The 10,979-nt window shown below is 59.6% G+C and overlaps 1 protein-coding gene across 3 annotated transcripts in view; it reads right to left on the reverse strand.

Annotated features, from left to right (window-relative positions):
• Positions 1-10: 10 nt before the first annotated feature.
• PAK6 (p21 (RAC1) activated kinase 6) overlaps positions 11-10,979 on the reverse strand; it is a 46,320-nt gene continuing 35,351 nt past the window's right edge. The window contains exons 4-11 of one of the 3 annotated variants that reach the window (XM_027775826.1): positions 9,992-10,660; positions 9,443-9,502; positions 3,940-4,437; positions 3,671-3,804; positions 3,240-3,366; positions 3,036-3,161; positions 1,977-2,113; positions 11-250 (exon numbers count right to left, since the gene is read on the reverse strand). In XM_027775826.1, the coding sequence (XP_027631627.1) occupies positions 85-250; positions 1,977-2,113; positions 3,036-3,161; positions 3,240-3,366; positions 3,671-3,804; positions 3,940-4,437; positions 9,443-9,502; positions 9,992-10,660 (1,917 nt within the window). In that variant the 3' untranslated portion in view covers positions 11-84. The other 2 variants (XM_027775825.1, XM_006158701.3) reach the window with 2 other exon arrangements.

A 10,979-nucleotide genomic window follows, 5' to 3' on the forward strand; every position in this document is an offset into this window, starting at 1 on the left:
AGGCGGCCAGGTCCTGCCGGCAGGCTGGCTGCCCAGTGTCCCCTGCCTGTGGGCACAGGTGGCAGGTGTACTCTGGGGGTGGGCTCAGCAGGTGGAGGTCTGCTTGCGGTAGAGCTGGATCAGTGGCACCAGGCACTCGGGCAGTCCCGTCTGCAGCAGAAAGGGGTGGTCCAGGAGCTCCTGGGCCGTGGCTCTCTCTTGGGGATCCCGCACCAGCATCCGCTCCAAGAAGTCTCTCAGCACCGGGGAGGGGCACAGGTGGCAGGTGTACTCTGGGGGTGGGCTCAGCAGGTGGAGGTCTGCTTGCGGTAGAGCTGGATCAGTGGCACCAGGCACTCGGGCAGTCCCGTCTGCAGCAGAAAGGGGTGGTCCAGGAGCTCCTGGGCCGTGGCTCTCTCTTGGGGATCCCGCACCAGCATCCGCTCCAAGAAGTCTCTCAGCACCGGGGAGACCTGTGAAGACAGAGCAGCAAGTGGAAGCCACAGCTCGCAATCACTTTGGGGTGACCTGACTGCCTGTCCCCTATTGTTTGAAAGCCTGGAATTCTCTGACTTCTTACTTCCTGGTTCCTCCAAGGCTCAGTCGTTTCTGGATGGTCAGGTAGGTAAGGTCAGCACCAGTACCGAAAGTGACCAGTCTGACTGTAGCGGGAGCTGCTGACCGGTGGGATTTGGGATGGCGGAACTCCGGGAAGTGGGGTTCCAGAATACAACCCCCACCCCCAAGCCCCGAGCTTTCAGGCTCCGGGGAAGGCGCACATGACTGCATCAGCACTCCACCCCTGCGTTTGTTCCTGGTCTCGGGCAACCTGCAGTTCTCTAGGTCTCCGTTTTCTCATCTGCAAAATGGGATGAAATATGCTTGTCTTGTGTGCCACAAAGGGCTTTCGTGGAGATAAGAAAAAGTTCCGGGCTAAGGAAGTGCTTTGAAAAGTAGGAAAGAACAAGGTGGGACCCGAAAAAGAAGATTGCTTTGTTGCTCTAAACCGGAGAGCCTGAAGCAAGGCTTGTCTTAGTTCATCTGGAGGAAATATCTTGGGGGTGAGGCTGTGCTAGGGCTGCTACAGAAGGCGACATCATCTGGAGGAGTAGCCGGTTGGAGATCTCTCTCTGCTACCCTGGGGTCAGCAGTGCGGGCTCCAAGGACCCCTTGTGTCAGATGTTTCCCGTGAGTCTTCTCCATCTGTGGTGGGGCCACAGATCTCGTCTGCCACTTAGACTGGGCTTCAGCCCTCTGCCACATTTCTTGCTGTGGCCACCAGGTGGCAGTGCCACTCAGCAGCCCTGCGCTGACCTCCCAGCAGGGGGTGTCTACCATAAAGCCTGCAGGGTTTGGGGTGGATTAGCAGAAAAGGGTTAGATATGTACACATATGAAGAGACTTCCCAAAGCTCGTGGAAAATAGAAAGTATGAATTGTTTTGCTGCAAACATTTTTTGAATCCATGCCTAGTTATTTTTCCATAATACACAGTTTTGGTGAACTTTTTGAAGACTCCTCATCCATATGTACTAGTTCTAAGGAGAGGGCTGTGGCCCACCTGTGGCCCAGCTGTGGCCGGGCTGTGCAGTGGTGGAAGACAGGTTGATGTGCTGAGATAGGAATACTGTCATGGTTTGGGTCCCCTGACTAGAGGGTCTGTGTTCAGTCTCTGCAACCCCCACCCCTCCGGGGACAGCAGGGGTTCCTGGAATCTGTGCTTCCCTGCTCAGCGGACTCTCTGGGCCCTGTCAAGTGCCTGCCAAGGATCGATTCTGCTGCGGGTGGAGACTTGTTGGAATGCACACGGGTGTCAGTGCACACATGCGTCTCCACACCCAGAAGCAGAGCTGGTGTGCAGAGAGAGGTGCCTTTTCCAGGAGCCTAGACCCTTCCACTTCTGTGAAAGGGGGAGGCTGTGGCTGACTAGGAGCCCAGGCTCCAGGCCCCTCGCTGCAGGAGGGAGGAGTCTGCAAGGCCGGACCTTTGCACCGACTGACCTTGTGAGAGTTTCTCAGCCTGGGTGGGGCGCTGTCTCGGAGCCTCTTCATGGCTTGCACTGGGGAGTCGCTGAAGTAGGGAGGCTCCCCATCCACCATCTCAATCACCATGATGCCCAGAGACCAGATATCCACCTGTAGGAGGAGAATGCCCCTGACCCCACTGGCCTCTGGATAGCAGCGTGCTGAGGGGGGAGGGGAGCAGCTGGCCCCAGCTCTCCAGGTGAGTCAGCCTCTTTCTTCCCTCTGGTCACCTGCCTTGTAGTCAGTCACTTCCCGAAAGACTGACCACAACTGTAGGGTCACTCTGAGAAAGGCCATCATGAAGCCTGGCCACACCCCCTGTGCCCTCGACCTGGGGGGAGCATTTGCAGGACCCGCTCCTGGCAGCAAGGCACAAGTGCCAGCAGCCTTATCAAAGGGGGGCAGACAGCCCAGCCACTGAGGTGGCGCTGTAACCGAGTGCCCTGCACAGCTGGAAGCCACATGGCCAACTGCAGGTTCGAATCCCCAGGTCTGCTTGAAAATACTCATGGCACATGTGCACATGGGCACCTGGGATCCTGAGTGGCTGGAGGGCTATGGAGGGGGATTGCGGTGTGATAAGAACTCATTGCCTTTGTATGCACACACACTGGCATACAAAAGGGCGACCAGGGTACTGATGAGGTGGGAATCTGAGAACTAGGGCAATTTTTTTTTTTTTTGAGAGATTTTCACTGTAGGGCGCGTGCGCTCACCAGACAGACAGAGAGAGACATAGAGACAGAAAGCGAGAAATCACCCCCCAGGGGGGATGGTCACGCCGCAGTCCCTTCTCCTCCATTCTCCTCTCGGGATCTTGGGCACGCACGCACACGCGCCCGGCGTGAGTTTTAAGCCACCGGGTCCGGGACACGAACCGCGGTCGACTACGTGGGAATCCAGCGACATAGCCATTATGCTAACTGCTGGTTCCCAGAACTAGGGCAATTTTTGATAGGTGATCCAGAGGGTACACGGGAAGAGCTATGTGTCCCCAAGCCTCTTCTGGGAGACCTGGGGGATGGAGGGTTACCTCGGTGGCATACAGAGACCTGGAGATCACTTCCGGAGCCATCCAGTAGGGAGTTCCCACTAGTGATTTCCTCTTAGGGACATCTTTGCTGATCTGAGCACAGAATCCGAAGTCTGAGAGCTTCACCTGTGTGAGAGGGCTGTGAGTGCTGGGCCAGGGGGCGGAGAGGTGCTGGGAGCAGGGAGGGGGTGTGGCTGTGCCTACCCTGCCATCGAGGGTCAGAAGAATGGAGTCACTTTTGATGTCCCGGTGGATGACACCCTGGGCGTGTAGGTAAGCCAGGGCCTGCAGCACAGCCTCACACACAGTGGCAATCTGCTCCTCGTTCAGCCTGGACAGGGAAGGCAGGACCACCGACAGAAGAGAAAGTTAGCTTGGCAGGGCTGCAGGACAGGTGGGGTGGAGGAGTGCTTAGGACCAGGCCCCAGGGCGGCCGAGCAGAGTTCGGCAGCCCAGTCAGGCCACAGCCCTGCTGGAAACTGGAGCCACCCTTCTCTCCCCCAGCCCCTGAGGCCTTGGTCTCAGGGATCCCACATAGGCAGGGGGCCCCAGGACGATCTGACAGGCACCCCAAGGCTTCAGGGACAGATGCCCCTGCCAGGGCAATGGTGGGCCCAGCCCTCCCGGCTGCCCACCTGACTTGGGAGACGATGTCTGTGAGGGCCCCGCCCTGCAGGAACTCCATAAGCACCCACAGCTCCTCACCCACCAGGTAGCTCTTGTACATCTCCACCACGTTGAGGTGCTGGTAGTCCCGCATGATCACCACCTGCGGCAGGAGGAGGCCTGAGAGCCTGGTCCGGTGCCCTCAGCCGCCCACCCCATTGCTTCTGCTTGCAGAAGTCAGCCAGGCTGCACATGCTGCCTGTCCCCCGTGCCCCGCCGCCCTGCCCTGTCCTCCCACCTCGTTAAAGAGCAGCTCCCTGCGCTGCTGCTTCCTGAGGTCCATCATCTTGACAGCCACCTGGCGGCCCGAGTGCTTCTCCCGGGCCAGGCAGACGATGCCCGTGGAGCCCTCGCCAATCTTCACGTAGCTGTCCAGCAGCAGCCGGGGGTCGCCCTGGTCCACCACCATCCTGAGCGCAGCCTTGAACTGCTCGTGTGTCACGACGCCCGTGTCCTCGCCAGTCAGGCCCCCCCTAGCCACTGCAGGGTCCTGGGGCAGGTACAGGTTGCTGGTGCTGATCTGGGCATGCCGGGTCCGGGGGGAGCCTGCCGGGGAAGACCGGCCTGGGAGCGGGCCAGTGGCTGGGGCTGTGCGGAGGGACTTCTGGGGACTGCTGGTATCTGAAGTGGTCAGAGGGCTGAAGGTCCCCACAGGCTGATCTGAGGGCAAGGACTGGGCCTTGGCCACCAGCGTCGGAGGAGAGTCTTTCTGCGGAGGTCGGAAAGAGGAGTGGGGCTGCAAGGACAGAGAGAAACAGGGCTGTGGCTGTGGGCGTGTTTGGAACAACCTTCCCAGAGGCAGGGGGTGTTTGCCTGACCTCTGGACCCTGGTGGGTTCAGGCGGGGCGTCAGACAGAATTGGGCAGATGCTATGAGCAAAGATCGTCAAGTGGGGCTGAATCCAGCCGCGACCCTGCTCAGGAAGCCAGCCCCCAGCCCCCAGCGCTGCACGTTGAGCCTGGCTAGGAGCCCCGGCTCCAGGCTGAACAGCAGCTCTGTACGTTCCCGTGGCTGCGGCTGCGGAGAAAGCTGCGTCCCTGGGGGCCTGGTGCTGGGTATTTCTTCCATGGTAATTGACAGCCAGACCCCAGGGAGGCCACTGCCAGGCAGTCTTCCCTTTGGGCTGTGGGGCTTGGTGGAGAATCTGGGTCAGAGGTATTCTTCACTCCCAAGGCTCCCCTGCCCATGGCCGCTGTGGCTGGAAGAGGCCCTGGGCAGCGGGGTGGGGTGGACAGCGGGGCAGCTGTGACTCCACTCCTAGAACCAGGGCCAGGAAGCCACAGCGGGGGCCTGTGCCTATGGCAGAGAGCGTTGTCCCAGACGGAGGACCACAGAGCTGTGTCGCCATCTCAGGTGTCCCTCTTGGGCTGGAATCAGGAGAGCATGTCTAGCCTTGAGGCTGGGAGTGGGGGCGTGGTCTAAGGACTCCTCAAAGCAGCCCCGTCTCTTCCTCCCAGTCCCCTTCTTCCTCCTTACCAAGGACCTTGCGCTCAGCAAGGGAGAGAAAGCAGAGGGCCTGTCTTCATGGCTTCTAGAAGGTGGAGCTGAGAGGCAGCCTGGGCCCCCAGTGAGCCCCGCCCAGGCCCACAAGGGGAAGCCTTCAAGACTCCTTGGCCTTCCTGTCCAAAGCCTCCTGTTATCCCTGGTAGAAGAGGGGTCCATCCTGAAGTTTCCCCCAAGAGTTGGTGATGTGCACTATGACCCCTTCCAGGGGCTGCTGAGAGACCTTCTTGGAACTTCTCCAAACCTATCACATGGAGAGCTGTCTAGGGGTCTGCAGACTTCCAGGAAACTACCTTGAGCACTCAGCTTGGGCTGGGCTGCTTGCTCAGAAACCCCAAATTGGGGCCTTTGGCCCTGCCAGGTCCAGCGATGCTCTTCAAACTCCAGGCCTTGGGGCTCCCGCCCTCCAGTTCAGTTGCTAGCCTTGCCTGGGGTTGACCATGTACACAGATGCCCCTGACAGTCAAGAGCCACCCCTACCCCACCTACCTGTGCCAGCCTCTGTGCCTGGCTCAGGTGTGACCTTCACAGGGGAGGTGCCAGAAGGCTGCCAGACTGCTAGGACCAACTGCATATCTGGTGAGCATTATGGACAGTGACTAGGTTCTCTCGTCTTTGCCAGCACCTGGCTCTTGCCCACTGCTCCCTCCTCTGTGAGGTGGAACAGCAGGACCTCTGGACATCAGGACCTGGGCTCCAGTCTGGTCTGCTCTGCCCTGTGGTGGGCCCTAGGCAAGTCATAAGCCCCAGCCTCCTCTGTAAAGAGGGGGCTGTGCGCACTGAGCTGGGAGCTGGGTAAACTGCAGATTTGTAGGCCTGGGAGACTGAGTCAGAGTTCCCTGGAGTTGATTCCACATTTTAGCAAAATGCCTGGGTTTCAATGTAGGAGGTCCACGGACCACACCTTGAAAAGCTCTGGACTGGGACCAGCAGTTGGCGTAATGGCTATGTCACTGGGCTTCCATGTAGTTGACCACGGTTCAAGTCCTGGACCCAGTGGCTTAAACTCACACCAGGTGCGTGCGTGTGTGCCCAAGATCCTGAGAGGAGAATGGAGGAGAAGGGACTGCAGCGTGGCCATCCCCCCTGGGGGGTGATTTCTCGCTTTCTGTCTCTCTGTCTCTCTCTGCCTTTCTGGGGAGCGCACGTGCCCTATAGCAAAAACCTCTCCAAAAAAAAAAGCTGTGACTGCTTGGGCTCAGGGAGCTCTGGAGCTCTGGGAGGGAGCACAGCCACAGCTGAGGCTGTGAGGCCTTGTCCTGGGTACAGAAGTGCCATGAAATGTCCGGGCAGGACTGGGCAGGAGTAGGGCAGGGTTCACGCCATCACTCAGCATCGAGCTGCCCACAAGGCCCTGTAACAAGGCTCGGGGCACTGAGGAGACGCCCGCTAGCCTGCAAGGCCGGGTCTCAATGCAGACAGCTCGCTGTCGGAGCAAGCTGTCCAGGGTGGGGCAGACCTGTAAAGTCCCTCATGAGGCTACACGTGACTCTTTGGTCCTGCTCCACTCTGGAGTTCCCAAGGAAGGCTGGACGAAAACTGCTTTCACCTCTGGGCTGGGCACTCCTGCACAGCTCTCTGTGCTGTGGGCACGGGCGGGGCTGGGGGAGGCAGCGCCCTGTGGGTGTGTGGGCACGGGCGGGGCTGGGGGAGGCAGCCAGGTGGAGGGGGTGAGCACTGGGGTTCCTCCCATGCCTGCTGCCCAGGCCCCAGTGGAGACATTGCTGCCGCTGCTAGCTGAGCTGCGGGGGGAGCTCATGGAGGCCTGGGGCAAGAGGGAGCACATCGTGGTCCGGGAAGTGGACTGGGTGAGGGCGGCACCTGGCTGCCTGTCTCCACAGGGAGGAAGCTTTGCTTACTGTAACCACAGCAAGGACCAGGTAGAACCTGAGCCACGCCAGGAGAGGGGAAGGGGGACGCGGTGATGGAACTAATTACTTGTTACAGGCTCTGGGTTAATTCTGGAGTACCCGAGCGGCTGAGACCTCTCGGGAAGGACTGCACTAGAACAGTCATGCACGCGGTGGCAGGAGGTGTTTAGCTGTCCCTCCCCGGCCCCGGTGTTCCAGTGGTGAGATTGGGGGACTGCACCGTGCGTAGCCTAAAGGTAGAGGCCTTGCCAGACAGTTTTAAAATAACACAGCCACTGTCTGAGGGCCAGCCACGCTGACAACTGCCACACACGCCTCGCTTTCTTCTCACTCACTCATAGGCACTAGTCGCCGGAGCCAGTGTTAGTACCAGCCTGTGTACAAGGACATGGGCTCAGACAGGTTAAGCGACTTCCCGGAGTCCCTCAGTAGTAAGGGGCAGAGCCATATTTCAGCCCTGGCCAACCTATGTGGACCCTGTCGATGCCTATGCTGCGGTCCTATTGGTACCACATGTCCTTGGTGTCTAGCAGGTGTCCAGTACACAGTAGGTGCTTAACCAGTGTTTGTCCTTTCGGTTCTACTTTAAACCACCTCTAAACACCCCAGTCTCCTAGCAGTCTCTCAGCTCTTTGGCCTCTCTGTTCCCACTCACGGTCATCCTTTGCTCTTTAGTCAACGTGAATGAATTCAGGCTGCACTGCCTGGGGCTGAGCGCAGACCCTCCCGCAGTGTGCCTGGCATACCGGGCATGGTGGGCTCACCTGTGAGGGGGCCAGTGCATGGGCTGTGGCGACGAGAGCTGCTGTGATCCTTGGGAGCTGCTGTGGCACGCACCCAGTACAGAGGGCTGGTATGGGCGTGGGAGGAGGGCTGATGCTCCAGCTATGCCAGGGTTTGCCTACAGTAGTTGTTCTCCACTGGGGAGATTCTGCTCACCAAGGAACACTTGGCACTGTGTAGAGGTGTCGATGACAGCAACTGGGGGTGTTACTGACATCTGGTGGGTGGAGGCCAGGGTGCTACCACAATGCACAGGAACGCCCACAACAAAGGACTCTCTGACCCGAATGTCAATAGTGTGGAGGGTGAGAGCAGCTCGGGGAAGCCTTCGCCCTGCCTTCTAGAGCATGGCCTTGGAGCATTTATCTAGAAAACTATGCCCCAGGTGTCTAGACGGAAACCGTCCCTGGAGGGAACTGTGGCGTCTCCGAGCTCAAGGTGACCACCAGCTGTTTCTCTGGTAGGGGGACACCCCAGCGTGCCCAGCACCACAGGCCCACAGTAGGGACTCAGTAAAGTATGCAGGGGTGGGCAGGCCTGTCCCCTACTGTGGAGTGCCAACAGCAGCTCAGAAAGATCCATGTTAGTGCCCAACCCCGTGTTGACACGCCCTCGCTCTAGCCCCCCCCAAGCCCACCCAGCAGGACCCCGAAGAGGCCAGAGAGGAATCAGACTCCACTTCTCACCTCTCATGGTGAGCTCACCCTGCTCCCATCGTAGTGTTCTGGGGATGTCTCCCCAGGGGGACAATCTTCCAGAGACCCCTCAGCTCAGACACTGATGTGCCTTACTCGGTCACATGAAGCCACATCCCATGGAGGACCCCAGACCACTTGTCCTTTGTCCCAGTGGGGACTGGAGTACATGAAACCCAGAAGCTTCCTTGGGAGCCTTGGCTGGCAGTGGCCCAAGAGGTTGTAGGTCCAAGCCTGCCTCCCTGAGCTCCAGAGAACCATGGCCTACAGAGGAGGGGGATCCAGGCTTGTTCTTGAAGCCCTCCCAGGATGGAGAGGAAGCCCTGTTGCTCATACCACTGTCCGCAGCTGGTTTTAGGCCCGACTTCCACCCTGCTGCTGTAGCCTAAGCTCACTTCTGCCTGTCCCTCAGCAGGAGCTAGCGGACACACGGCTGCAGTGGCCATAACGCCTTCATCAGCGCGAGCCGTGAGGGCCCTGACAGAATGTGCAGTCCCGAGCCAGCACCCTCCTCCCCTCTCTGAGGCACTCATGACACCTGAGGGCTGTCTCCCCCTGTCTGAGTCGGTCTTCTCATCTACCAAACCAGAAAGGACACCACTGTCACGATGGGCAGGAGGTCACAGGCACATGAGAAACAACGACAGGCTCCAATCTGCCTGCCAAGAAATGTCGCCAACAGGGCTCCCTTCCGTCTCCCTACAAGAACGTGCGCCTGAGGCTGGCCCGCATGCCAAGTCGGCTCGCTCGCCATTCTTGGTGTTCTCATATGGCACACGCACTTGAGAATGGGTAATTACAGAAATGTGAAATGAACAACTGCTACCCAAAAAAAGAGGAAAAAAAAAAAAAAGGAAGGGAGAGAGCTAGAGAAAGGATCAGCACTCACGTTGTGGCTGCCATGGGGACAGGCAGTTGGGGGGCCTCTCTGCAAGTCCTCAGGGAAGTGCTGGGCAAATGAGGGGCGGAGGCAAATGTTCTAAGAGGAAGGAGGTAGGGAGCCTGCCCCCAGGCTGGCACACCCATCTCCACTGCTTCTGGGGCCTGTTGCTGGGCACCAGGGGGCAGGGAGGGTAAAAGAAGCTTTTCCAGGGGGTATCTGCCTCCCAGTGTGGTTCAACTGGACCCCAGAGGGTGGGAGGGTAAAGTGAGACGAGCCCTAAGTCCCCTGGAGCACCCTGCCTGGGCTGTGCAGCATGACCTGGCTAGGAATCTCAGACTCGCACATGCTAAGCCTTTGCAGGACATGGCTCGACAGGTCCAGGGTAGACTCAGCTGGGGCTGAGCTGGTTTCTTATCTTGGTCTTCACATCCTGCCCACCTCAACCCTGTGAGTGGAGAAGGCAAGGCAGGACCTGTGTCCCTGACCCGATACGGCAGTGGACGCCCATGACCCTGCTCCCTCCCCGCTGAGAGCGGGCCCCAGGAGCTAGCCTACCTTGCTCTGTGCTGGAGGGCCTGGCTTGCTGCTGCTCAGAGGGGCTGCGCTCTGAGGGGCTGCGGCAGGAGTGGACAGGAACATACTTCGGAACAGCCTGCGCTTCAGGCTGCTCTCCTGCGTCTTCGGGCTAGGGCTGCCTTCCCCACCAGGCCTGCCTGCGGCTGAGCCCACGAGGCAGGACTGTGGCCGGGCCTCCTCAGAGCCATGCTTGGCAGCCTTCATCCCCTTCCTCCCGGCGGCCGTGGGGGGTGAGCTGCCAGGTGGGGAACTCTGCAGGCAGGGGCCCAGCTGCAGGCAGCGCTGCGTGGCACCCTGAAACTCGGCGGGGCCCAAGGACTGTGCCTTCATGGCCAGCCCATTGGGCAGGACCCGTGGGCTCTGTGGCTCAGGCCACGGCATCTGCCGGTGGCCTGCTGGGGTGCCCCCGTTGCTGCTGAGGTAGAGGCTGTGGGGGTCAGTGCGCTCAGACTGGGGGCTCTGGAGGTACATATCCGGGTCAGCGGCCCAGTGCTCGTCTCCTAGCAACCCCAGGGACTGTGCCCGCCTCCGGCTGGTGGGGCTGCGGCCACGCAGGGTATTAGAACTAATGACCGACAACTTCTGGATGTCGTTGAGCAACCCCGAGATGTAGCCATCCATGGGCACCGAGCTGCCCCGCACCACTGTCTGCAAGAGGAGGAGAAAAGAGCGTGATGAGCAGCCTACTCATGGCCAGAGGGGTGGCCCGGAGACCAGCATCAAAGTGTCCTAGTTGGGGTGAGGGACATCTAAGGAGCTTCCTTGTTGGAGCAGCCACCCTTCACTCATTTTGTAATTTCCCAGGGCCCACCATGTGTCAGGCCTGCGTCTGAGTGACTGTGGGGCCCAGACCAGCATACAAGTGGGTGGCCAGCTGGGCCTGGGAGCTGAACCCCAGCAGGGTTCCCTTTAGCTCTGCCTGTGGCATTTGAGAGGCTAGCAGGGCCAGCCAAAGAGGCAGGGGCCC

This window comes from Tupaia chinensis, unplaced genomic scaffold, assembly GCF_000334495.1.
Source record: "Tupaia chinensis unplaced genomic scaffold, TupChi_1.0 Scaffold000605_1, whole genome shotgun sequence".
NCBI classification, from domain to species: domain Eukaryota; kingdom Metazoa; phylum Chordata; class Mammalia; order Scandentia; family Tupaiidae; genus Tupaia; species Tupaia belangeri.